Genomic DNA, 27,676 nt, shown 5'->3' with positions numbered 1-27,676 from the left:
CCTTTTCTCCACATAAAAGGCTTGCAAGCCCATTGTGAAGTAGTGGGCTCAATTAAACCACTGTGCATTCGATCGGGCAAGGGCTAGGTCATGGGAGACATTCCCATGTGTGTGGCTTTAGTAGGGTTAATGTCTTCATTAAGTTTGAAGGGGAGGCCGATATAGAATTGTGGATTTTTCCACGGAGGAAGAGGATGTTGGAAATGTGAATGGGATTACGGGACTGAAGGAATTTTACCGTATGAAAGGAATGGAGGAATAGTATTCGTCATGAAAACAGATTTGAAGTTTGGTGTATGACCTAAACTGTCTTTTGAACTTTATACCGGAAGGATTTGGAGCTTTTGAGCTTGGTGATAAACATCATTTTTAAAATAAAAAATTAAACTTTGAGAACTTTTGTGCAAATAATTTTAGTTATAAAATATGAATATATATATATATATATATTTTATTAATAAAATATTTAATTAATTTCCATTCAAAACATGATTAGTATTTATATCATTAACTTCAGTTTACTAATATAATAAAACACTAGTGTATATATTATTTCTTAAACTAAAAAGGTAGCGAACCAAAAATGATTAAGTACACATGTAATTATAATAATATCACTGCGTTACAAAAAAACCTTCCAGAACAGAAATGTAATCAGCGATCTAACGGTATCAACAGTTTCGAGGTCCCACGCAGACGCCATCACGGTGCATGTGATGTAAGTAACCCACCACCACCAAGATTTTTCAATAACAATGTCGTTTTACTAACTAACTCCCTAGAAAACGACACCGTTTGGTAAATGCATCAATTCATTTCATAAAATAAATAAACCTTTCTGTTCCTGTTTCCGTTTGTTTTTGTTATTGTGACTCTCTCTCTCTTAAAGACAAAAAGACCTCTCAAATGCTTCTCTTATAAGCCCCCCGTTCTTTCCCTTTCTTCGCCGGCAACCTCGATTTCACCGGAACATCGTTTTCGATCACCGGATTCAATTTCCCTAATCGAATCTATACATAGCCATATTTGGTTTTTTTTTTTTTTTTTTTTTTTGGTTATCTGTATACACTCGTACGAAAATTTGATTTCAAATTAGCGAATTGAGGGCGATATAAAAAGTTTATAACTTGATACTACCACTACTGCTAATAATAATAATAATAATTAACAATCAATGGAGGATTATGGAGGGAGCGATGAGGAGTATTATTACTCATCAGATGATCGAGAGTCGCTGGATGGTATTGAAAATGAGGAATCTGATTTTCATTGGGCCCCCCCTAAAGGTCCCACTACCAAGGTATTTTCTTAACTTTTATTTATTAAGGTTTTCTTGTGGTCACAATTAAGCTTGATTTTTGATGATCAATTGTTTATTTTAGTTTAAAGACTTGAAATTTGGTTTATTTTGTTCCATTTCACTCCTGTTGTTTTTTTTGCCTACGGAATTTAGATTGCTAATTTTTGGGCTAGGGTTCTGAAATTAACGTTAACAATATGGGAAATTTGGAAAGATCAATGTACAGCTGATTATGTATTTTGAGGTTTTTTTAGACGTTTTTGTACTAAATTTTCAGTCTTTTGTATTTTTTGGTTTAGTGCTTTCAGGATGGTCTTCTCGTTTCTATTGTTAGTACTTTTTTATGCGAAAAAAAAGGCGGTTCTTTAGAAAGCTTTACTTTTTGAGAGGTGGTTAGTACTAGTGCGATTGATGAGACAAGCAAAATACTTCCATGGAAAAAGGACTTGAAAATTGTGTTCACAATGATATTAGGATTGTTGTTTCTCTTGTTGCTGTAATGTACTTGGTTGTGGGATGTTTTATTGGGAAATGTGATTTAAGTTCTTAAGGTCCTGCTTGGCTTTCTGGCTGCAGATAATTACCAAGGAATCCCTCTTGGCTGCTCAGGTAAAAAGAGAAAAGGCTTTTGCGATTTCCAAAATTTCTTCTTGCATATGTATTTTTTTGCCCCAATACATTGATGCTTTGTTTTTGGGATTTAATCCAGAGGGAAGATTTGCGTAGAGTAATGGAACTACTATCTCTTAGAGAACACCATGCAAGGACCTTATTAATACATTATCGTTGGGATGTTGAAAGGCTGTTTGCTGTGTTCGTTGAGAAAGGGAAAACCTTCTTGTTTACTGAAGCAGGTGTTACTGGGGTTGAGCAACTAGATAGGGATGCACCACTAACTTCTTCTTCTATAATAATGTGTGATATATGCATAGAGGATGTACCTGGCAATAGAGCTACAAGAATGGACTGCAGCCATTGCTTTTGTAATGATTGTAAGTACTTTGCCAATTACTTGTGTTTTTTCATTTTTCTCCTCTTGACAGTGGATATAGGGGTTTTGGCATCCTTAGCTCTATAAATAAGGTATTATGTGATTTTCTGCAAGTATGGTGACAGTTGTTGATTTAGCAATCCATTTTTACGGAATACTTGTTTTGTTTTTGTTGTTTAAACTGATGTAGAGAACTCTAGCAATTGATGCACCTTGCCCTGATTCTTCATTTTTACCCAATTTTATCCTTCCTGCACATATCGCCAATTGAAATGGACTGGGGAACTTTGGCTATATCCTCCCAATTTGAATGAAATATGAAAATTAATTGTCAGCGTGGATTTATATTTAACAACCATGTCTATGTATGAGTAATGTATGTGTAAACATATTGGTGGTGTTGGTGTATTAATGTGTCTTAGATACCTAATATTGATTTCCATATATAAAGTGTTTCTTATATTTATGTTACATTTTTATCCAAAATATAGCTGATTTTAATTGAATATCAAGTACTGACTTTGTCTTTTGCAGGTTGGACGGAGCACTTCATCGTGAAGATAAATGAGGGTCAAAGCAGGCGCATCCAGTGCATGGCTCACAAATGTAATGCTATCTGTGATGAAGCTGTTGTCAGAAATCTAGTCAGTAAAAGGCATCCTGATTTGGCTGAGAGATTTGATCGTTTTCTTCTTGAGTCTTACATAGAGGACAACAAAATGGTCAAATGGTGCCCAAGCGCTCCTCATTGTGGGAATGCTATACGAGTTGAAGAAGATGAATGTTGTGAGGTAGAATGTTCATGTGGTTTACAGTTTTGTTTCAGTTGCTTGTCAGAAGCACACTCGCCTTGTTCATGTTTGATGTGGGAGCTCTGGAGCAAGAAGTGTCGGGATGAATCTGAAACAGTTAATTGGATCACAGTTCATACAAAGCCTTGCCCTAAATGTCACAAACCAGTCGAGAAGAATGGTGGCTGCAACCTCGTGAGCTGTATTTGTGGTCAAGCATTTTGGTGAGCGTTGCTTTCCCACTCCCCCCTAAGTTGGTAGTTCAGGTTTGAGAACGTATTCATATCAATTTTGTGTTGACATCTAAATATGTTCAATTTGACTTAAAGCGGCCAAAATAAATTTATCTCTAAAGCGTGTCAGATCATGCCATTCATTATAGATGGGTTTTTGTCGTGTCACCAAAAATGTAAAAGGCAAAATGCATCTTTAAAACCTTAAAATTTTCAGTTTTATTTTATTAAGCCCTTTAACTTTTGTTTTGTTTCATTGAATCCTTATACTTTTATTTTTGCTTTCATTGAGGACCTCATAGTCCTTAAAGGCTCAAAGAACAAACAAAAGTTTCATGAGATGTGTGTAAGAAATCCTTAATAAAACCAAAAATAAAAATATAAGAGCTCAATAGAACAAAATAGAAATTCAAGGACTTCATAAAATAAAACTAAAAAGTTCAGGAGCTTAATAATGAATTTTTCCTATGTAAAATTGCTCTGTTATAGTGGTTCTCCTCCCATTGACCTCTCTCTCTCCCACCTGGGATATTTACTTTACTTTGCAACTTGATGTGCATTCATCTCCTCACATCCTCCCTAAGGAACTGTGATGTGGATGGTGTTTGTGATATTGTACCCTTGCTTCTTAATATTTTTTAGTAAATGTTTTTCTCATTAATAATGCTCCGGAATTGTGGAACTCTTACTGTTAACAGTCTGATTTGATGTTGATGTTGACTGCTCTACATGTATAGAGATAGTTGGGCTTTGGCTTTGTATGGTTGATTGCTAATTGCTTTTACTTGAATTTTCCTGCTATTTCTATTTTGCTGTTAGTATCTTTCTTAAAATTCTTAGATTCCCCCACCCCTCGACATTTCTTTTTAACACAGTTGGTTGTGTGGTGGAGCTACTGGGAAGGACCACACATGGTCAAGAATATCTGGACATAGTTGTGGTCGCTATAAAGAAGACAGAGAGAAGAAAACAGAACGAGCAAAACGAGATCTCTATCGATATATGCACTATCATAACCGCTATAAAGCTCACACGGATTCCTTTAAGCTAGAAACTAAACTTAAGGAGACAATCCTGGAGAAGGTGTCGATATCAGAAGAAAAGGAATCCAGACTCAGAGATTTCAGCTGGGTAACCAATGGACTCTGTAGACTTTTCAGATCAAGACGAGTTCTTTCATATTCATACCCCTTTGCGTTTTATATGTTTGGCGATGAGCTGTTTAATGATGAGATGACAGTGGAAGAAAGAGAAATTAAACAGAATCTGTTTGAGGATCAGCAACAGCAGCTTGAGTCAAATGTTGAAAAACTCTCCAAGTTCCTGGAGGAACCCTTTGAGCAATATACTGATGATAAAGTTATGGAGATAAGAATGCAAGTGATCAATTTATGTGCAATCACTGATACTCTTTGTAAGAAAATGTGAGTGAGTATAACTTCTGCATAAGCCTGAATTGTGGAACTTCTGATTTTCATAAATTAATAAAATTATTCTCAGGTATGAGTGCATAGAAAATGATCTGTTGGGCTCTCTCCAACTGGGCACCCACAATATAGCTCCCTACAAGTCAAAGGGCATTGAGAAGGCTTCAGAACTTTCTTCTTGTTGGAGCAACAAAGTCAATGCTACAGATAAATGCCTACCATCAGATGGCAATACAAGTGGTAATTTGAATGCAACTTTCTTGTATCTCTGGTGTTTTAATGCTTTATTATGGAGACATGCACATTGCTTCAAAACAAGACATGGTCAATACGGGTATGGCAGTAGTCTGAAACATACCCCTGTTCTGTTGTCCATATATATACACACAAACTTTCATCTCTATTATTACTCATTTTAACACATCTTTTTTTGAATTTCTTATTTCACATGCCTTACTTTGAAACGTGTTCTTGATAACCTGGCATTTTATTTGATGTTTGATGGGCCTTGTTGCATAATAATTAGTATTTTCACATTGTGTCAATCTCTTGGCTCCGGAAATAGTAGTTTTCTTTCTCTGGTATGCTGGATATTCTCTTTGTGAAAGCATTCTTCCATCCTGAATAATCCCTGTTGATCTTGTGAATCTTGTTATGCTTTGACACTGCTACCAGATTTGTGGTTGGTGTTGCATGCACTGATTGGATTGATAATGGAGATGGTTAATATGTTGTTTAAGCCAACAGATACATATACAGGGATACTAGTTTATTGTTGAATTTGTCTTCTTTTAAAATTTTAATTGTTAGGTAAAGGAGCCTAATTTTGATGTCAAGCATATAACAATGCCTCTTACAAGTAGGATGGGAATGTTATTGCAGTACTTAACACCTGGAATTCCAAATGCATTCAGTTTTAATAGAACCTGATCCTTTGCTCTTGTGATGTAAAATTGGAAAGATTATTGAATCTCCTATATTTGAAAATTTAGCATTGATGCACTGCGTTATAGGTGGATCATCAGAACATGATAGGCCTTCAGGATCTAGGAGTTCAGATGATAGCGGCTGTTCTTCTCGGAAGCGTGCTAGAAAGGAAGGTGGTGGCTTTTTTGATTTGAACTTGCCGGCAGAGATAATGGATAGGAATTGAATTCAGAGATTGCAGAGTAAAGATATAAGTAAAAAGTGTACAGCTCTAACTCAAGACCCTCTTCTTATTCTTGGAATTATCATATTCCTGGATTAAGCACCAGGTGCTATGCTCTATAACTGTTTTATAGCTTTTCTTCTGCATGTGACATTGCTTTCCCTTGATGTGATGTCCTGGAAGAGAAGTTTTGTTTCCACTTCCCCCAGTCCTTTTTGTCTTGTACATAGCGTTTATTGGTTTTTGTCGAAGATAGATATGTAAATTCTCTAGCTGGGGACTTGGGCTAGACCTTAAATGCATCCTTTACGTAATTTTGCAGAATGTGATAATATTCTTGATTTCAGCTTAATTTAATGTTGTACTCTTTCTTTACAAGGAATTCAATGTTCTTATTTATGTTTCTTATTTATTTTAACAGATCTTATGGTAACATATACAATGAGCTGTTTATATTCCCCCTATTTTACATCTAATATATCAAGAGAGTTTGTGGGAGATCTCCATAGTTCCTTGTTCCATGAACTATTTTGGATGTGGGAGATCTCATTTCATTCATAAGTACATAGTTCTTTTATCCCGTGAACTATTTTGGATGTGGGTGATCTCATTTCATTCATAAGTACATAGTTCTTTATGGCAGTTACCTTCCTATTCGGTATAGATTTTTCCTATAGGTTTGATGTCATAACCATTCCCTTTTAGAAAAGCTTAAACTTCTCATCCTTTATATTGCTTATGAATTGGAAATAGCTGCTCATGGAGATAAAGGTGAGTTGTGTCTTCTGTACAGTAAGGTCTAGTTCTTTAGAAATTACAATGTGGGATGAGCAAATTTGAGCGCACATCTCTGAGGGGACTTGTATGTTGATAGGTTTGAGATCTTCATCAAGAGGTCTTATGGAACCAAGGTATTAAGAAGATATGTGGGGAGGGGTGAGCTACCTGTATTGTGTAGCTCATTTAAAATTTGGATGCACCAAAAGATAGAAAACTGGGGAGAGGATTCACCAGTAAGCTTGTCTTCAAGCTGCCATCGGTGACAGCCTTACCTTTTTTTTTTTTTTTTTTTTTTGCTTTTTTCTTTATGGAACTGTTTCCATGCTGTTATACTGGGAGTATATTTCAGGGAAATTCTTTAGTAGGGCAACCTGAGACTTTACATTTGCTCTTGATCTTCTACATATAGGAGTCTAGGACTGACCGACTGAGGTGTTGCTAAGTGGGTTTCGAGATGCTAATACCACCTCCGGTCATTGGGTGGGTTTTCAGTGGAGTTGAAGATTTTCAGACAATGTGTGTGAACCATGCTTGGGTTTGGTGGGCTAGGCACAAAGGCCCGTGCCTGCCTTACCGGAATGTAATAAAAATAATAGCTCATTATCACAAGCATAAAATATACTTGACATCAATTTTCTTTTGAATCTAAAATAAAATTACATATATACATATTAAATTTGCTAATTTGTACATCTTGACCGTGTATATGTTATTTAGACATTGTTTTTGTTGGGCGGTGTTAATGCTTCGGCAGCAGCATACGTATATGCTTACAATTTTAGCCTGCTTCATTTAAATTGTCGTGGCAAGTTTTTCATTAGCAAGATTCACATCACTAGCTACTAAATTAATCTGCGTATGTTGACTAATGGGAAGCAGTTTATTGTTTTGATATTCATAGACTGGCAACTGGAATTAAAAAAAGGAAGGGGGGCTCAAAGACCAACAGAAGATGCTTCTTAATTTGCTCGTCATTGGCATTGACTAAGCTGCCACTTTTATCTTGGGAAACTCGACTAATTTTGTTCGTCTCTGGCTCGGTTGTGATTGTGCGTTTCTAAGCTTTATTTTGTCTCTTCCTAGGCGACGGTAGTCTGAAAGATTTGCTTCGGCTTCGTTGCAAGAAACTAAGTTGCCTGGGCGGGTTTCGCACTCATGTTTGTTTCTCATCTTGTGAAACTCATGCACCTGCATGTATTTGACCCTAGCGAAGCGACTTCAACATTCACAGAAGCGTCTTTCATATACTGTCCTTCAATATTTTATAGATTAATTTTCTCAAGGACAAATTCAAACTTCAAACATACTCTGTTGCCAGAAATAATGAAGAGGCATGCATTTGCAGAAATAACAAACTAGAAGGTCGGTGCATTTGCACACCGGGTCCACCTCATGATCAAGAGGCATGGACATATATAGGCACTATGTGCAAATAATTCGTCTCCATTGTCTCTTGCTCTATTCTGGATTCCATGTTCAAGTTTTTCTCGCTCAGTTTATGATTCTACAGAAATAAATAAGTACTGTTTTAATAGTTTGATATTGATATGTTGCACACAGAAAAGTGTGCATCCTGTAAAGTAAACCAATGGTTATATTATATATTAAGTTGCTGTTGTTTTTGCACAGAATCAAATGGGTTTGAAATTAGCAGAATTCTTGTCCTGTTTTGGGTTAAAGAAAAGCAGTAAATGCAACACGAAGCATGTTTGTCAGTTTCGATTGAAAATTGGTGCTCAGGCGCCATTGCTCGAGAACGAGAGACACTATTGTCTGTCTTAATTGTTTATAGTTATAGAGGTGTGTATTGGTAGGTGAAAATTAATGCATCTTTCTGACTTACTATTATTTGATCGAGTCTATTGCTATGGAAGCCAACCCCACTCCAAATTAGAAACTTCTTATGACACCAAGATGTTAAATTACTCGTACCCATGTGGTCAAACCACACACTGCATGAGTTAAGAGTATAACTATATCTACTTTCACGTGGCTTAGTCAGGACAACAAATAAACTTTAGTGGTATAAGCAAGCAAATACTATTTTTTTCTTTCCTTTTGGTAATAAATTTCTCACAATTTACCACCAATTTTAGACGTTAGGTTCTAAAAGGAACAACCCACCTTGAGAAACTTACCATTAGATTCATACAAGTTCAAATTTCATTAGAAAGAAAAAAGAGAAAGGTTAATGAGATTAAAATTATTACTTCTATGGTGTATCTGATCATTTAAATTTCCACATGTATTCTAAGAAAAAAAGAAATATTGATGTGCAAAGTGTAGTTGTTTTTGGGTTCTGGGTAAAGTAGTAGTAACTTATTTTTTGCTTAACAAATGTTTTTCTTATGGAGGAACTTTCAGGTCAAAATATTAACATATATATTAGTCTTTTCATTGTATATTGATAGGACAAATACCACAAACTGACAAAAGCCAGCAAATTTGGAAGCATTTAGTGAGGGGATCAACAAATGTAATTAGTCTTTCATCATAATCTACTTCATGGCCATGAACCAATGCTGCTTTTCAGTTTCTAAAGCAGGGTGTTCCACTGTTTCAAAAAATAAACCATTGTACTAGAATTGTGATTATTTTTCTTGGTAAGTAGCTGCATGTATTGTATGTATATTAGAGATCACTACTATTGATATGATATTGGTGCCTTTAAACTGTTGTCTTGAAATCTTAAATGTAGAAATCCTATCAACTTTTAAAACTAGTCGTTAAATGTAAAATTTTACTTGCATTATATTCAAATCACTTGGGTTTTTGTGAAGATTTTTTTGTTTGTTTGATATTGGTTAATTAAAATAACAAATATTGTTCCTCATTTCTTGTAAAAAGAAAAACAACAAGCATGTTTGCCAGTTTCGTCCTCTGAAAATTTGATGCTTGATTATTTATATATAAATATAATTGCTTTTGTCAACGAGTGCTCCTGCATGTTTATGTATAATCATCTTTATAACCTATGATTATTATGTAAGAAAACATTGTTATTTTATTAATCCGACGGAAGTTCATGAATCTTCTAGGTTGACCCCTGGCGTCAATCCAAAGCGAGAAACTTCCAATTGAACTCAATCATCTTCTAAAAGAACAAATAAAGAATATCAGAAATGCTGTTTAAGCTCAGTTTTCTTTCTTTATTTTCTTGTAGTAACATGAAATATTTAGACAATTTCAAAAGGAGTTATTAAATTATTCAGAAAGTTAGGAACTCAAAGTTTCAAACTATATTCATTCAATGTGAAAAGAAAAGAAAACAAATTACTTATGCATATGTGATTGCAGAATGTAAATGTATATTCATCACTGATAGTCCCGTGCAAAAAGTCCAACCAATCCAATAGTTTCGCCAATCACAACAAAGGAAGGGCCAAAGGATACTATGTTGTAAATGCTCTTACATAGTTAAGTTAGTAATGTATTCTCAATTTTAAAACATAATAATATAATAAATATATAAGTATTTATATCCTACCGCTTTCTAGTGATGATTCAAAAGGAAAAAGAAGATTTCTTTTTCATAAATCTATAATTTTATTACAATCGTCTAATATGATAGAAATACGCGGCTATCTTATATTCTCATAAAATTACTAAAATTTTAATCATTAAACCTGAGATTTAAAGCTCCTCTAAGGACTTCGTTCTTCTACTGGGGTCAAATTTCGGGAGTTGACCTATTTTGTGATCCCACCCTATCAATCACCTGTGGTGTTAAACTTCGTCCAAAATGAAAAGAAAGGCAACAAGCTTTCCAAGCAAGTTTGTTTGACTAGACAAAGGGACTTAAAAATGGTTGTATCCAAATATATCACAAACAGATTAGACAACGGTAAGCCCACCAAAGAAGACATTTGACAGCAGCACAATCCATTGTATTTGTTTTCCCCTTTGACCTCTACCTTTCAGCCCTTTTTAGGCTCTGCTTTTATCTTTTCTAAATGCTACTCTCTCTTTAATAGTTGTATACAAACCAACACCAGCCACTTTTAGTGCAGAATGTTGCTAGCTAGCACCCTTTCATTGTATATGATTGTAAAAATAAAGACAGTATCTCATGAGTGGGGAAAGTAGGATCACTGCATGCCCACCTCCTATTTTTATTGAATTCTCCAGCTTTCATGTCTTATGTAATCCTTTTCAGCAAAGCTAAAATAGACAGGAAGTTGCAATTTTGATTATGGTTCTAAAAATTCTTATTATTACTTTAGTGGTTGAGTTAACATGATCTATTTAGATGTCTTTGATAGTTTTCCTCTGCATATATTTGCGATGCTGGAAATGAAAATAGAAATAATGAACACTTTCCTAGCATGCATGCATCTCATGGTTCTCTCATTAGGTAGCCAATAATTCAATGATAAGGTCAAAATTCAGTTCTTAAAAGTTTAATGTTCTTAAAAGATTTGAAGTGTAATTAAAATAAGGAGAAAGAAAAAGGCTCTAATCTGATAAGCCTAAGTGGTTGGATAAGACAAGGCTGGTCCAGTTGAAATAATTTTTGTGAGAAAGCCCTTTGATTAAGCTGTTAAATGCAATGATATCCTTAAAATAATTAAGCTTTGTATTGTCACGAACTACGAAGGGTTCTTACCACTTTTCTCTTATTCCAATATTCTTCATGCTTTTGAAAGTTTGTTTTTTTTTTCTTAAACAGCAGTAAAATCCATATGAATTGCAAAGTTTAAGACTTCAGAGAAGCCCAAATCCCATGAAATATTGCTCGCTCTCTCTCTCTCTCTCTCCCTCTCTTTCTATATTGCATAATATATAGAAAACAAATCAGTCACCTCCTTGTTTCTTGTCTCTTTCTTTCTTTTTCAACTGGCATTTTGGCAATTAGCAATTTTCTTTTTGAAATTCTTGAAGAAAATATAAACTTTTTAGTTATCTCACTCTTTAATCAAAAAGCCACGAGCTGATTTGCTTCTTTTCATGCAATGCAAAAAAAGCCCACCATTGCAAAAAAAGCTTTAAAGGTGGAATTGCTTTCTAAGACGAGGGACTAGTCAAAAAATTTAAAATAAAAATAAATAAATTGACAACCCTTTTACCACTCTATATATATAGTACCTGCTCCTGCGTATGAGCATGTATAGTATCCTTTGCACTGTTCTTGCTAGATGTCAAAAAGAAAGAAAAATGGGTCTTGGGTTTGCTTTAGATATGGCTAAGAATATCCTGATTTCTTGAAATCACTAAATCTTGGTTCGACTTTTGACGATACATTATAAAAAAAGAAAAGAACGTTTTGTGTGAGTAGTCTTACTCTATAGTATGGTTTCTATGCTTGTAAGCAGAGTTTATTCTGTTAGCATTTAATGCATTTGGATGTTTCCTTTATGTAGTGTATTTTTCTCTGCTCGTCTATTGTCATTATCTTATGGTAGTATTTGCTCTTTGCATTCAATGCTGTTTCAGTGAATTTTCTGTTGTGGGGTCTAAAGGCAAAACAGTTGTTGCCACTATGCATGAGGTTAAGTGGCGGGGAGGTGCAACCTTGAACCCATTCAACTTTGTGGAAGTAAGATTTTCAAGGCATAAGCGTTCTAATAGGTTGCTTTTTCAATTCTTCTTTTGTACTGCTCTAATGTATATATATATTTTTTTCATCCGGTTAATTTCTAGTATTCTTTAAGACTTAATTTTCTGCACTATGCGATTCTGATGATTATTGCTATCAATATGGCTTCTGGATATAGGTATTGTAGCTAGTATATGGGCTTTATGCAAGCACAATGCTAATAGTTGGTGCAATTTCATGTCCAAAAGCTTCTTTCACAAATTTTCCCATAAAAAAAAAAAAAGCTTCTTTACAATTTCATGTCCTGTTTAACCAGTGTTCTTGCAAGAAGTTAGCAACTATAAACTGGGTTGTCCGAGGAAGGAGAACCTGAGCTGCCCCTACTGCAGAAAATCTCCTTTCGGTTCTTTTATCTGAAATCTTTCTGCATGAGTGGGAGAATGTGGAGAGTTCTAACTAAAATGGTGGAGAATGTTTTCTTCTCGCCTTCACTTTCTTTACCCGTTCACTTTCTTTGCATTGTAATATTTCCAAAACCAGCACATACTTGTTTCCCTGCTATGTGCATATATATAAATATTTTCTTTTGAACTGAATATGTAAATATATTATAGACTCATAGATGAGAATAGTTTGATGTCTTACTGCTGTTCAGTATATACCCATTAATCTGTTCTTTCCTTTGACAGTGATCCAGCTCAAAGAAAAGTTGAGAAGCACAAACCAAATAGCATCTTTGAAAGTTCTCTTCATCATAGATTGGTAAGAATTACTATTTTCCTTATAATTTGCATGTATCGTTTCTATGAGCAACATGGCATAAAAGAAAGTTTAGTTAGATCTCAAATCAATAATGTCTGACAATATATTGAGTAAATGTGTGTGTGTGTGTGTGTATATATTTTTTCACAGGAGAAAATGGGACAAGTGGAGAACTATGTTGAAGCCAAAAAGATGCAGGCTCAAAATACAGAGGTTCGAGATTCTCTAAAGTATGAGGTGAGTACTGTTTCAATGCTGACGTAAATGAGTTTATCTGAAGCTTATATAGTTGGGAGACCCAGCTGGTTCAAGTATAAATTCTGTTGAGGCGCTAGGTTAAAAATATATATTTACAAAGAAAAAGGAGCTTTTATTGCTAGAACCCGACTTCTTGAAAAATGGAATTAAAGTAGGGAAGTCAAAAAGCAGTGAGAATATGAGACAAACCAGGCATCACCTGATACTAATTACAGACTAAGGAATCCAACATTCCTTTATTCGGGGGATTTTATTAAGTGAAGGTTCTGTTCTTAGTATGTTCCCCTTGCTTAAATATTCTTTTTCTATAGACTGCATCTATGGCAAATCTCTTTGTTCATTATATAGTTGCAATTTAAATTCACTCGAGAAAAAAACTCCAATTTAAACATCACAAGATGCTTCCAGAAGGTAAGAATTATATACCTGCCAAATCAGGTGTTCTGTTGCATGCATAATCTTTCAATCTCCTCCTAATATAGAATATAATAATGTAATGTCACTATATCAATTACAAATATCTTCATTCTCCCTCACACTATTGTGCAGATTCTAGCGCTCCAGGACAGATTACAGCACCAGTTTGTTACGCGCCAAGCATTGGAGAAGGCAATGAATAATACCCCTTTCTCCTATGATACTGTGACTGATAAGTCGATCCCCAAGGTAACTTCTCTTTTTGAAACTTACAGAATATATACATATATGTATATGCACATTCATATTATATAGCATGCTTACTTGCTGGGGTAGACACTTTTCCCTGTGTTATATCTGTGCCTCTGTCATTTTTATAGCTTCTTCTAGTTGAGCAGAGCTAATTCTGAAACCATATAATTATGCTTACTTTGCTTCTAGGCTGCCAAGCAGCTGATTAAGGATATTGCACTGTTAGAGCTGGAGGTTGTGCATTTGGAACGGTACCTTCTTTCTCTGTATAGAAAAACATTTGATCAACAAGTGACACCTCAATCGACCATTGACGAAAGATGCAAAATGAACTCGAGCATGCAAAAGAAGGTGCTTCCAGTAGTTCCTAGACAAGATAACATGATAGCTAACCGCAATTCAGTTAATCATTCGAGTTGTCTTACCCGGCCTCAAGATTCAAGTGGAAATCAAACAAAGCAGTTTAATGGAACCTGGGGACTGGAGAATCTGTTGGATTCTAGTATCTATCGATGTCACTCCTCTATATCTCAGCGTTCAACAGGCACTTCTCCTCCTATGAAATCTATGGCTAGCGCTGCAGATTCGTACCATTCCCTCCCATTGTCAATGCTAGAGGTAACTTGAGCGAGTTGTCACTTCCTCTTAGTAAATATCTATGCTACGTTTCTCTATTAACACTCAGCCAATTCATGTAATACTTTCTACGTTTCTTCCTCAGCAAGCTCAAAATAATCATTCAGCGCTCAGTCTGGCGGTTCATCTTGGAACCTATGGTCATAGTTGTGTTCCAGAGACTCCAAATTTGCTTTCTGAGGAGATGATCAAGTGTATCTCAGCCATATATTGTGATTTGGCAGATCCACCTTTGACAGATCATGACTATCCTCCCTCTCCTGCTTCATTCTCTTCATCACCGAATGAGTTTCCAGCACAAGGCCCGAGTGAGATGTGGACCCCTGAGCATAACTATTCATCCTTCAGTTCGACTCTTGACAACCCTTTCCACATTGGAGATGCTAAGGATCTCAGCGGACCATACTGCACAATGGCTAAGGTGGAACGAATTTGTAGAGATAACCAGCATTTAAAAGATAAACAGAATAAGTTACAAGAATTTAGGTGAGCCTTGCCAATTTAATGATGCTTGAAATGTTTCATGTCGTACTGTTTTCTCCCTGATTCTTAATTTGATCTTGAGATATACTTCATCTAATATTTGAAAACAACATCATTGAAAAGAAAAAGAAGACCTGCAGCCAAGCTTTATTTTCAGCAAGCAATACAGTATGATTGAAATATTTGTATATTTTGGCCTGCAGCAGCTTCTTTGATGAGAGTGACTTGCATAACTAAATTTGCAGTGACTGATATGGGAAAAAACTATTCCATTGCAGGTCTCTCGTCTCCCAGTTGGAAGCAGTTGATCCTAGAAAATTGAAACGTGAGGAGAAGTTAGCATTTTGGATCAATGTACACAATGCACTAGTTATGCATGTAAATATCAATTTCCAAGATTATAATATACTAAAATGCTTGTCTTTTATAGTGTTTTAGTTTCCGAACTGATACAAACCATTTGGATTGTGCTGCCCTTATAGGCATTTTTGGTATATGGGGTTCCCCAAAATAATATGAAAAGAATGTCTTTACAAATAAAGGTGAGCAGTATTTTCTGTTAATTTGATAGAAGTTAATATCTATGTGTATATTATGATTTTCATGAACTCGTTTCTGTTTCAGGCAGCATATAATGTGGGGGGTCACACTATTAATGTAGACATGATTCAGAGTTCAATTCTGGGTTGTCGATTGCCTCGACCTGGACAAGTAATTTCTGTTTCCTAAAACTTATATTCAACATTATCATCTTAATTATGAAGTGATACTTATGGTTCAATTGCTGTTGCAAGTTCCTATCCGCTAATGATGAGAAATTCAAGATTTTGTTTGTTTAATCTTGTCGTTGAGCTGATGTTGCTTATATCTGACTTGTAGTGGCTGCAAAAGCTGTTTCCTTCAAAGACAAAATTCAAGGCTGGAGATCCAAGGAAAGCCTATTCTATTGATTACACTGAACCTCGCTTACACTTTGCCCTCTGTGCAGGAAGCTGTTCTGATCCCGCAGTACGTTTCTTTAGCAAACGAAATTTTCGTCAGACAAAAATAGTTCTTCTCATTGTACCTAGTTGAATCCATCCGAGGCCAAACTAGCTAATCTTTAATAAATAACAAAAGCAAAAAGAAAAGATAACAAGAATGCTATAAAAATGTTTTTTGTACTCTCCTTATATTTCTCTCTGCTTCTACTGAAATGCCATTAACCAATTGCATGTCTTCAGTTACGAGTATATACTCCGAAGAGTGTATTTGAAGACCTAGAAGCTGCAAAGGAAGAGTATATTCAATCAACCTTAATTGTCCATAAAGAGAAGAAGCTCCATCTTCCAAAACTTGTGGAGTCTTTCGCTAAAGATTCAGATCTCTGTTCTGCTGGTTTGCTGGATATGATAGAGCATTTACTGCCTCATTCCTGGAGAAAAAGCGTTCAGCAGTGTCAACATAGAAAATCCAGCAAGACCCTGGAGTGGATTCCTCACAACTTCACTTTCCGCTATCTGCTTTCGAAAGAATTAGCCTAGTTGTCTGATTCCCCTAGTTATGGAAATCGGGAAGGGATTATATATATATTGCTGGGGCTAATGGGAAGTCCTCTTCCTGAATATATTACTCAGTTCTGCTGGCAGGATAATGTTAGAATGACAGAAGAATCATAACTAGACTTTGACTCTTGTCCTTCTGAGAAGAATGATGATCAAATAGGCTGAAGATCATAAGGCTTGAAACCCGTTAAAGAGCTTGAAGAATTGGTTTGTAAGGCAGGGATAAATGAGAAATTTGCTCCATCTCAAAGTCTTGATGCGTTGAGCTTGCGTGATCCTCATTCTTATAAACAGGAGGACTGCTCATTGTGATTCTGCTATCAGTCTTATGTGCAGTTTCCATATAAACGTAATTAGAAAGGTTGCTACTCCTTATGTATAAGTGTCCTGTTTTTGGAACATTTGGTAATGTGAACATTTTCATTACTATTTTAGTGTTTTCTAATGGAAGTTCAATTTTCTAGAAGCCTTCGCCATAAATATGATGTTCGACCTCCACTATTTTGTGGACTATTTAACTAAAATTTTGAATTCTAACTATCTTAAATTTTTTAAAATAATTATATAATATTATCTTAAATTGTCTTTTAAATGAATATATAAGTTTAAATTATCATTTTATTATATAGTTTTCTATTTTTAGATTAAGAGAAATTTTTATAATTTCTTACTATGAATTCTTTGAAGAATTTCCGTCCGCACCGGTTCAGCTATAAATCTAATATAATAAGTAGGTGCTGTTTTAATGTATAGGTGTTATTTTAATGTGAGTCTTCCGTCATTTTTTAAAATGTTGTAGGGTTGATGTTGTAAAATTCAATCCATTTTTTCATAAATTTGTTTAAATATTTATTTCCTACTATATATGAAGTTATAAATTTTATCTTCACAGTCCACTAAAAAATTCTTTCTTATATACTTTAAACATGAGCAATGTAAAATCTTCGTTAGCTCCTTTTAATAGAGCTAATTTTAGATCATTTGGGGTACCTCTCGTTCTAATATGTTGTCATAGGTACTTTAATTATCTAATTTTACTCTGCCTGATTAATATATATTTTTTAATTCTTCTCACACTTGTTAGTGAATTTTTAAATTTAAATCCTAGAATATCTCTATTCATATAAGATATGGATAATGTGAGAAGATAATAGGTTAAAATAATAACTACCCTTCCAAGGATCTCTCACTAACCCTAATATCTGATTTTCCACTCCCTTTTCAAGCTGCCTGCCTACCTTCACACTTTTGACTCAACAACCAACCATTCCCTTTTTGACTAAATGAGTGATGACAAAAATGAAAATTAGAAACCTCACCTTGAAATACAATCTTGCCTTCATAATAATACTACTACCCCTTGATCTAATATCTTAATACAATTAAATCAGAAATAAATAAATGAAAAAAATAAATCAAGATAGATTCTTTAATGTCACATGTGTCCACAATACAGCAAAAGTGCCAGCAGATTTACATTTTCTCTGAGCCACAGACCCTCTAGTCTCTATTCTGGCAAAATAAAAATCAAAGCTTTGAAAATGATTTCAATGTTATCTTTGTTTTATTTTTGTCTAGGGTTTTCAGGTAAAAAAAAGTAAAGTTTAAACTTCAAACACTGTTTAGGTGACTGCTCACTCATCTCTTGTCATCATTCATTTGCCAAAAACAACAAAAACGTTGGCAGGGAGAGCAAAAGAAAAATAAAAAGAAAATCAAAATCTATCTGCTAAGATTGCACCAGAATCACTAAATAGCACAAGAAGCCCAACCTCAAAAACACAACTTTTTGGCGCTTCTATTACATATTTGATATTACAAAACAAACAAACAAAACTCACAAAACCCATCACTATGCAGTCACCATTAACCCAAAAGTTCACTGTTTCTCAATGTTTCTAAGGCAACCCACACACAGGAAACAAGAGAGAGAGAAAAAAAACATCAATGGAAGAAGGAGGAGTAGAGGTTGTCTTGGCTAGAGCCATTGAATTGAGATTAAAGATTAGTAATTGTATCCATAAAGCAAGCACTGACAATGTCAATATCAATGGCAATTCTGTTTCTATTGAAGAAAAGCAAGAAAAAGAGCGTCTTGAGGAGAGTATTATTACTGTGAAAGGAGATAAAGAAAAAAACCCTAATTTTCAATCACATGATGTGGGGACTTTGAATGATGGAGCTGAAGAGGAAGATGATGGAGAGGCTGAGAGGCTTTTGCATATCCGTGATGCTCTTGAATCCCTTGAACATCAACTCTCTAATTTACAGGTTTTTTTCTACAGTACCCAGCTCTTGAATTTTACGTTTTTACACCCAAAAAACAAAAGCTAAATTTTATATTTTTATATTAGTGTATGTGTCTATATATGGAAAATGAAAGAGAGAGATATTTGGGATTCAATAATGATGATCTATTGTTAGTGATTCTAGTTTGGTGACTATCCGCAGAAGAATTGCCTAGAAACATATGAGACCTGAATTTCTTTCCTTGTGTTGTTTTGATGAGATTTATTAACTGGTTATAATTTATTGTTTTCAAGGTTATTTTACACCAAATGTCAAATAAAGCATGGCCGTGCCTGAACAATAATAAAGAAAATTCAAATCAAAATTAAGATAACAAAATCAATGCGGGCGCTGTATCATTCCTGGTTTTGAACTTGTTTACTATGTCTTTTAGCTTTGGCATCTACTAGATTGAGGAACAACAAACGGCTGCTAATACCCCGTAGGCTGAGGAGACCTCGCTTTTGAAACTGAGTTTACTAGAGTACCCTTTTGGAATGGACTGGCAATTGCTCTGTTTTTGAGCTGCTTAATGCTTTTGAAACTCGCATCATGTGCCCCTAATCTTATTCTGTAATGATTCTGCTGTAAATCATTTGATAAGAACGTTACCATGATTATATAAAATGTAGAAGGTTACTTCCAAGATCTTGTGGAAATAATATATCAGTACCATAATGATAATCCATAGAACAACAACCATGATTTAAATGTATCTATAAATTAGTTTGTGTTCCTAACATGAAACTGATCTTAAGGCCATAGATTTTGACAGTTGCAGTTGATTAGTGTTTAAGTGCTTGCCATGTAATTTAGAGATGAAGGGTTCAAGATCGTACTCCCAGCCCTCCTTTTCTACCAAGAGAAAAGGCCACTTATTTTTTGCTGATAGAGAGACTAATTTTGGTACAGTACTTGTGAATGTGCATAAATTTTGGGGCGTGAGCACATCCCACAAAATCCAATAAAAATAGATTGAAGTCAAGTCCCGGAGAGCTAGCCTTTCCAGAACTGACACCCATACCATTTTGCAAGTTGATTTTGTGCATGATTGTGTAGAATGATATTGTTTTTGTTTTATATATGTCCCAACATGCTGTCTCAATAATGGAAAGTTCTTGCTTAGGCTTGGTGTATGTCCCCACCTATACACCAAACCGATAGATGATTGACACATTCATTATTTTAAAATGTTGAAGTATGTATCAATCATCTAATACTAAAGTGTAAAACACTCATACATACATGTCATTCTTCTATTAGTTGTGGTGTATACACCAAGCCTAGATAAAAATCTACCCTCAATAATTAGACTTTTTTCTTTCTATGAACTAGTTTTGAATACAATTCATACATGACTTCAAATCTTTTTGTGTACTGGGGCTGGCATTTTCTTCATAGCCTTTCCTTTAGTTCCAGAACGCTTGAGGTTTAATATTCCTCTTGATGTAATGACAATCTCTGAAATTTTAAATCAATGAAGCGGTTTTCTTTCTAAGCTGCAGAAGTTGAGCAACAATGTGTTTGTGCTCGTATATAAAATGCTGAAACATGGAAATAAATTTCCACGTGGATAATTCTTCCCAGATGTGTTCCTGAATTCAAGAGATATAACCATTAACATCCCTATCTAAAGAAAATGAGAAGATGTGCTCTATAAGGTGGATCTATTTAAAGTCATGGGGTAATTCACATATCTTGCAGCCAAAGCAAAGGGATAGCATAAATATCCATTTGGTGAAGAGTTTGTGAAGATAAAGTCCTTCTGCTGCAATTTGTTAGGACCTTATTGAAATGCATTTTATGTTCTCATTGTTTTCATCCTCATATAAAGATTTTGTAAGAAGGCACACTATTAAATGTTGGTCTGGCTCTTGCTTACGGGATTATGGCATTTAGTGAAAAGTCCAGATTTTTTAACTTCAGAAACTTATTGAGTGTTCACATACCATAGATTATTTGTATGGTCAGGAGTGAGGTTGCTAAGGTGTCAAATATTCCAGCAGACCTGCACCGGTATCTAATTTTTCCCTCGTCATGTCTGGTTGTGCTTGCGTTCTTGTACATATCCCTAATGCGGGGGCAGGGATGATATATAAACTGATGACTGACAGTGCAGCACTGGCTAACTGTATACTGCATTATTTTGTCCATAGGTAGTTTCATTTTATTGTCTATGTATGTATTAGCTATTGTGAATATAAAGTTCAAAATTAAAATGGGAGTACCTTTTCTTGATATAAACAAACGATATATTGTTACAAACTCTTTAAATGTTTTCCTTTCATTTTGGCCAGGCTTTACAGCAACAGCAACGATATGAAAGAGAAGTTGCCCTCAGCGAGATTGAACATAGCCGCAAGATGTTATTGGACAAGCTGAAGGAGTACAAAGGGGAAGACTTGGAAGTAATACTGGAAGCTTCTGCATTTGCTGGTGAAACAGTGGAGCATAACAATGATCTTTTGCTTCCTCCTTATCCAAGTCGCCCTCCACAATCCCTAGTTGTAGACAATCGGCACCTGCCATACCCTTCCACACGCAAGTCTGTGCGCAATGGGGTAATCACTGGTGAAGCAAAGAAGAATCTGAATCACTCAGATAGCAATCAGGCAGATACCAAGTCCAAAAGCTTGGGTAAAGGACTGGGTCACGTAATTGGTACAGCAGCTAAGACGGTGATTACTGTTCTTGGTGTGATATCTGTGTTAAGCTTGTCTGGTTTTGGACCTAAATTTGGCAAAAGAAATATTCCTTTTAAGATCACAGGCTTGTTTCAGCAACCAGAAAATAAAGAAAAGAGAAACAGAGATTGTCCACCTGGGAGAATACTGGTGCTGGAAGATGGGGAAGCTCGATGTGTTGTGAAAGAGAGGGTTGCAATTCCTTTTGAATCAGTAGTTTCAAAGCCAGATGTAAACTATGGGTCTGGTTAACTTGGTATTTAACATCTATTTGATTCTTCTTCTTCTTCTTCTTTCTTCTTCTTAGTTTTTCCTTTCTAGAACTTTATTTTTTTGGTACATTCAGAAAGATCATCTTTTGTATATCTTGTTTCTTCATTATACAGTGTGAAGATGATTTATTAGCCTACAGTTTCTGTGACAATTCAAAATGAGTGCATGTCCAAGGTCTTAATTCCTTAATGGGAGGTTTGATGTGTTTCAGATCCAGCCAGCAGAAAATTTAGGTTCTGATTAAAGTTGTTTTGCATAAGATTGGCTAAAATTATCTGATGTTCCAAAGTGTTCAGATATAAAAGGTCAAACTCTAGCAATCGATTCACCTGTTTCTATCCTTATGTAAAGTCTGTTGCATAGAAGAAATGAGGCAAAGGCTTAATCCCAAAATTTGATGAGGCATAACAGAAGAACCGCCGATCCTCGAGGCTTAATCCCAGAATTTGATGGGTAAATATATTTGAATGTCGAACTTCTCCAAACTCTTTACCCAAAGGGCTTCTTCTTCAACCATCATGTCCAAAAACAGTGTTGATCATCTTTCCACAAATTCATTGGTGTCTCGAATAATACATGCACCAGCATGCATCATAGATGAATAAAGTATGCTACCGAGTTGGCCCCATCACACCTTCAAAGGGTATATGCATTAATATTTCTCTCCAAGTCAAGTCTCTCTTATATATAAATACAACCCGGTTGGTATAGTTACTTTCTTAAACCATATTTCCGCGTTTCAGACAGCGATAAACTATAGCTGCTAAATGATTCTCTTCAATTACATTTCCGCCACTCTTAGGTCAACCTCTGCCGTGCTTCTTTCTGATGGTCAGTATCTTTTCCCTTCTCTTTCCTTTCCCCCTTGATTTTCCTTTATAGACTTCATAACCTACTGCACATACCTGTCTGTTCATGGAATTTTGGAAAAAAAAAAAAAAAACAGCTACAGGCATCAAGAAATATAGCGCAAGAGATGTTTCTAACAATTATATAATACAAAGAAATGGTCCTGGACTCTTGCCCAAGCGATCTTTGCAGTTGTCATGGGTCAGGAGAGATGGATCAGCTATTGAGCTTGTTTGCAGAAACCCCAAAGTTTTCACAAGTAATTTTTACTTTCTTCTTCCTTTCTCCTTTTGCTAAAACTTGGATTAGATTGTCTTTTCATTCTCTATTCCTTGAGCAATTTGTATAAATGTGAAGGTGTAGAGAGGAGTAGAGGACTAAAAGTGAGTGCATTTACTGAAGAGCAGGAAGCTCTAGTGGTCAAATCATGGAACTCAATGAAGAAAAATGCTGGTGAATTGGGTGTAAAGTTTTTTCTGAAGTAATCATTCTCTATCCCTTCTTTACCTTATTTTGCTTTTCAATATTGATAAAAAAATTGAGTCCAAAACTATTTCATTCAGATCATGATACAGCTTTAGTTAATTTTGCAGAATCTTTGAGATCGCACCATCTGCAAAGAAGCTGTTCACATTTTTGAGAGACTCAGATGTTCCTGTGGAGCAGAATCCGAAGCTTAAACCTCATGCCATGACTGTATTTGTTATGGTCAGTCTATTTTGTTCACATCCATCTCTATAATTAGCATTTGAACAGTGCATAAAGTTAAACACTTAAGATTCAAATATGAATTAGGCAAAGTAATTGTACAGAGAAACCAACTATTAAGCTGCACTTAGATGCATATTTGTTGAGCTATTTTAGAAGTTAGGCTTAGAACATACTGTTGTTATAAGCCTGAGAATTTCTACCTCATGCAGACCTGTGAATCAGCTGTGCTACTTAGGAAGGCTGGTAAAGTTACTGTGAAAGAATCCAATCTGAAAGATTTAGGAGCTACTCATTTCAGATATGGGGTCGTTGATGAACATTTTGAGGTAAAATTTCTGTCGTCTTTAAGCTGTTACCGGTTTACAGAATAAGTTGTGGGATCCAAGTTAACAATCCCGTTGATGATTTTTAGGTCACTAAGTTTGCATTGCTCGAAACTATAAAGGAAGCAGTACCAGAAATGTGGTCACCTGACATGAAGAATGCATGGGCAGAAGCTTATGATCAGTTGGTTACTGCTATCAAAAACGAAATGAAGTCTCCTTCCTAAGTGTTTGTCAAAATAAAGATATTTTGATTCACAATAATAATCATGTTATTAATCCTTTATTGGCCTGCAATTTATCTGTCTGTAATAGCAGTTTCGTTTGAAAACAATAGTGAAGTAGCACTAGAAATATAGACATTAAATGTGATGATATTCTTGCATTATTGCATATGCCATGTTTTAAAAGGTAATGGCTTCGCCTGGACAATGTCCCAGAAGTAATACAAACTCCATGGTGTCGTTTCTCAAAATGGAAATATAAATGTTGGACATTCTGCGCTCTGCAACTCCCTATGCGACTCATAAATGTGAAAATGGTTCAGATCAAACAATAAAGAATTTGACCTCATTTTTCGAGATCGGCAAGCAAATGCAAATTGACCAGATTTCCAGTTTTAAACACCAAACTGGACCGGTTTCCGGTTCAACCAGTCTCTCCAATTTGGTATTTGAAAACACTAATTATTAGAAAAGCAATTGCTTTTGGTCAGATTCAAAGCAATTGATGGTAGAAATGTTATGTGTTATAGACATGGATATGTGCTCAGCACATGCTCAAATACGTGTCAGAATATTTTTATTGATATAGCGTGGATATATTCAGATAATTTTAAAATTTTAAAAATCAAATGAAATAGTAATAGTAATAGTAATTAAACTATTTCATAATTAATCTATATAATTGTTCCATAAAACATAATTATTTTTTAATAAAATCTAAAAAAATTAAGACACATGTATAAAAAATTTAGTTCCAAGGATATTATGAAAAATAAATCAACCTCTATTTATATGAAATATATTAGGATTTTATTCCTGTATTGTTTTAACTTGAATGGTTATATGTGTATATTAATAATTTATATTCTAATTCTTAGAAATACTGTTGGTGTTTCTTAGCCAAGAAGTTGTTTCAGACTAATCAGTAATTTTGTTAAATCTCGTGAGTTTGCATTAGTGGACTGGAGTGGCAGGCTCCTTAATTCTCATCATTTTTATAGTTTATTTGGAAAATTATTCTTCCCTTACTTAAGTTTCCAATGGAAACAGAATCAAAATTTGATTACTCCAAGCAATATTATTATAATATATGGGTCAATACGGCACCAACTTGAACAGCCGAAACCAGGTACTGTGCCGTGTATGAAAACCGGGGAGCACAAGGTTTGGGTACCGCTGGTGACTGCTGCGATCGTATCCATGACGAAAATCGCGACGAGGTTGGCTTTTCAAACCCCTGAAGAGTTAACCTCATCTACTTATATAAATTCTATAATTCTTCCAAGAAATACACCGCTACCGTTATCATACAAACCACTCTACCTAATAACGTTCTTCCCAAAACAGGTTATGAATACCTTGGAATGCAAGGCTTTTACTGAGGAGCAAGAAGCTCTTGTCGTCAAGTCATGGCATGTAATGAAAAAGAATTCTGCAGAGTTGGGCCTTAAGTTCTTCTTGAAGTAATGCCACTTCTTATTTATTAACTATTCTTGTTTCTTTTGGTTATCGGATTTTCAATTATTCAATTTTGATTTTATTCTAATTTTGTCACTTTATTCATGTGAATAATCCATATTTATATGGTACTTTTACTTCAGCAATCATTATTAGCAGACTTAATAAAATGAATTAAAAATTTATTATGCAGTGATTGTTAATATAATTACTTATTTTTGTTTGTTTTTAATTAAGTACTGTTTTACTATGGCAGGATATTTGAGATTGCTCCATCAGCAAAGAAGTTGTTCTCATTCTTAAGAGACTCAAATATCCCCGTTGAGCAAAACCCAAAGCTGAAGCCCCATGCCATGTCTGTCTTTATAATGGTAACCCTTCTTTTACATATGGAGAGGCTCAGACTCTCCAACACCTAAATAAGAGATGGCCCATCATTTATCTTTTAGGATCCACAACTATGATGGCTTTGAAATATATTTTAATAAAAGAATTTTGGATTGACTCTTTATATATATATATATATATATATATTTTATTAATTTTTATTTTTCTGTACAAAATTATGATATGCAATTCTATTCCTTGGCTTCATGGTGGGGGTACCAAAGATGCTATGAATCCTAAACATTTATTGTTTGATGTAAAATGTTTAAGGTTATGTTTGGACTGTACGTATTGCAGACTTGTGAATCAGCAGTTCAACTAAGGAAAGCTGGCAAAGTTACTGTGAGAGAGTCGAGCCTAAAGAAACTGGGAGCTGTCCACTTCAAGTACGGTGTCGTTGACGAACATTTTGAGGTATCATTACCATATCACCGCTAAGTAAAACCCGACCACATGTACAGTTCTACTGCTACTCAATTTCTCTAATATTAAAATCTTTTAACTCTGATATGATGGACAGGTGACAAAGTTTGCATTATTGGAGACCATTAAAGAAGCAGTACCAGAAATTTGGTCACCGGAAATGAAGAATGCATGGGCTGAAGCTTACGATCAGCTGGTTGCTGCCATTAAAACAGAAATGAAGCCCTCCTCTTAGGAAATCTCTTTCCTTAATTATGAAAAATAAACTTTGTGGAGAAACTGGTGTGAATATTTACGCAAATGAATTTGTTTGTATGCACATGTGTGCCGTGATTTGTAGGTTTTTTCATTGTGTGCTGTGATAGGAATGTTCCTACAGAGTGAAAGTTGATGAGAGAAAAGTAAAAGAAATATGAAATTTAACAGTTTCGTCTCATTTGAAGAAACAACTAAGTGAACATAATATATCACTTCAAGAACCCTGCATCTATTTAACCAATAGTTCATTCCATTGCTTCAAATCAAACCTTTGAAAGCATGATGTCCTAAAATTAAATTGATCAAATCTCCAAAGTTTTACCAACTCCAACTTTGAGGAAGGAATTGCATTTTTACCAACTGAAAAGTTTTGCCTAGTGGACAAGTTGGTTTGCCTGCCACCCTAATAATAAGGGTACGAAATCTAGGAGTATTTGTCCCACAATCCTAGAATTTGAAACCCTTATTATTAGGGTGGCAGGCAGGCAGGTTACCAACTTGTCCACTAGGCAATGCAGTCCTTTCATCGATAATGATATGGCTAAAATTAACTTTGTAAATTTACTTGTACAGATATTAAATATTCTTAATTTAATCTTTTATAAATACTGACATTACACTAGAGTAATTATTCATCAAAGCATACTACATTCACAAGCTCCCTAATGCAGCCCAGTTCAAGGAACCTCCCAGCGCAAGGAAAAGAGAACCCAACTGACATTGATAATAAAATATAAATTAATCTTTGAAATTTGTTCAGCCAAAATGGCCCGCCATGCGTTAAAGAAGCTCCGCCCAGCTATTGCATATTGGAGACATAAACACATGGTAATCTGGCGCGCATGAGTTGGCATTATAGTACCTCTTTAGCTTCCAAAAATGCAATTTCGGTTCCTCTCTGTCAATCAACCTACTGGGAGGGAGGGGAAAGAATATGTATTTTTGCATATCAATAATCAATGTACAAATCAGCAAATGAAGCTTTCGCATCATAATTGATAAACCATGATTTTGCAACCTGTTCAAGTTCAATACATGTACCGAACTTCTGAATCTTGGAAAAGATTGGGCTATATCTTTTTAGTGCAATGATTGAAGTTTTAAATGGATTCAATGATTCCATATAATATTGTAAACTGGGCAATTAAATATAGCGATTGCCTTCATAATAGTAGGATAGGATTCATCAACAATTTGACAACTTGTGTGTGCATTTACAAGCTACCCACGATGCCAC

General features: G+C 35.1%; 5 protein-coding genes across 12 annotated transcripts; all 5 read left to right on the top strand.

The window, feature by feature from the left end:
* The first annotated feature begins 855 nt into the window (after positions 1–855).
* LOC8275576 (probable E3 ubiquitin-protein ligase ARI2) lies at positions 856–8,308 on the top strand. 3 transcript variants are annotated; one of them, XR_001535218.3, is made up of 8 exons: positions 856–1,300; positions 1,877–1,909; positions 2,010–2,292; positions 2,826–3,306; positions 4,191–4,739; positions 4,816–4,982; positions 5,735–5,998; positions 7,574–8,308. XR_001535218.3 is itself a non-coding variant. In XM_015719135.3 (7 exons), exons 1-7 carry the CDS (start codon positions 1,175–1,177, stop codon positions 5,893–5,895), a joined length of 1,800 nt encoding a protein of 599 aa, XP_015574621.1. In that variant the 5' UTR covers positions 856–1,174; the 3' UTR covers positions 5,896–6,291. The 3 variants fall into 3 exon arrangements, 2 of the variants coding, with proteins under 2 accessions (XP_015574621.1, XP_002519105.1); XM_015719135.3 differs by lacking the exon at positions 7,574–8,308 and having other exon boundaries at positions 5,735–6,291; XM_002519059.4 differs by lacking the exon at positions 7,574–8,308 and having other exon boundaries at positions 858–1,300; positions 5,756–6,291.
* Positions 8,309–11,442: 3,134 nt separating this feature from the next.
* Positions 11,443–17,028, top strand: LOC8279547. 5 transcript variants are annotated; one of them, XM_015719090.3, is made up of 12 exons: positions 11,443–11,939; positions 12,106–12,240; positions 12,898–12,970; positions 13,121–13,207; positions 13,778–13,894; positions 14,087–14,515; positions 14,619–15,019; positions 15,295–15,394; positions 15,499–15,558; positions 15,641–15,727; positions 15,896–16,024; positions 16,240–17,028. In XM_015719090.3, exons 2-12 carry the CDS (start codon positions 12,152–12,154, stop codon positions 16,537–16,539), a joined length of 1,872 nt encoding a protein of 623 aa, XP_015574576.1. In that variant the 5' UTR covers positions 11,443–11,939; positions 12,106–12,151; the 3' UTR covers positions 16,540–17,028. The 5 variants fall into 5 exon arrangements, with proteins under 5 accessions (XP_015574576.1, XP_015574577.1, XP_048229622.1 ...); XM_015719091.3 differs by having other exon boundaries at positions 11,444–11,939; positions 12,106–12,208; XM_048373665.1 differs by lacking the exon at positions 12,106–12,240 and having other exon boundaries at positions 11,444–11,939.
* A 1,069-nt stretch (positions 17,029–18,097) lies between these two features.
* On the top strand, positions 18,098–21,957 carry LOC107261231 (plastid division protein PDV2). The gene is made up of 2 exons (XM_015719064.3): positions 18,098–18,831; positions 21,147–21,957. The coding sequence occupies exons 1-2, from the start codon at positions 18,508–18,510 to the stop codon at positions 21,783–21,785; spliced, it is 963 nt and encodes a 320-aa protein (XP_015574550.2). The 5' UTR covers positions 18,098–18,507; the 3' UTR covers positions 21,786–21,957.
* A 297-nt stretch (positions 21,958–22,254) lies between these two features.
* LOC8279548 (non-symbiotic hemoglobin 1-like) lies at positions 22,255–24,074 on the top strand. Of its 2 annotated transcripts, none has more exons than XM_048374660.1 (6): positions 22,255–22,637; positions 22,753–22,914; positions 23,019–23,136; positions 23,249–23,363; positions 23,576–23,692; positions 23,779–24,074. In XM_048374660.1, exons 1-6 carry the CDS (start codon positions 22,574–22,576, stop codon positions 23,914–23,916), a joined length of 714 nt encoding a protein of 237 aa, XP_048230617.1. In that variant the 5' UTR covers positions 22,255–22,573; the 3' UTR covers positions 23,917–24,074. The 2 variants fall into 2 exon arrangements, with proteins under 2 accessions (XP_048230617.1, XP_015574581.2); XM_015719095.3 differs by having other exon boundaries at positions 22,479–22,637; positions 23,013–23,136.
* A 1,117-nt stretch (positions 24,075–25,191) lies between these two features.
* Positions 25,192–26,617, top strand: LOC8279549 (non-symbiotic hemoglobin 1). Its single transcript, XM_002519062.4, has 4 exons — positions 25,192–25,376; positions 25,628–25,742; positions 26,056–26,172; positions 26,279–26,617. Exons 1-4 carry the CDS (start codon positions 25,264–25,266, stop codon positions 26,414–26,416), a joined length of 483 nt encoding a protein of 160 aa, XP_002519108.2. The 5' UTR covers positions 25,192–25,263; the 3' UTR covers positions 26,417–26,617.
* Positions 26,618–27,676: the final 1,059 nt, after the last annotated feature.

The sequence above is a fragment of the Ricinus communis genome, chromosome 5, assembly GCF_019578655.1.
Source record: "Ricinus communis isolate WT05 ecotype wild-type chromosome 5, ASM1957865v1, whole genome shotgun sequence".
Classification (NCBI taxonomy): domain Eukaryota; kingdom Viridiplantae; phylum Streptophyta; class Magnoliopsida; order Malpighiales; family Euphorbiaceae; genus Ricinus; species Ricinus communis.
Note: the sequence above shows the minus strand (reverse complement) of the source record. Positions and strands in the feature narration are given on the sequence as shown.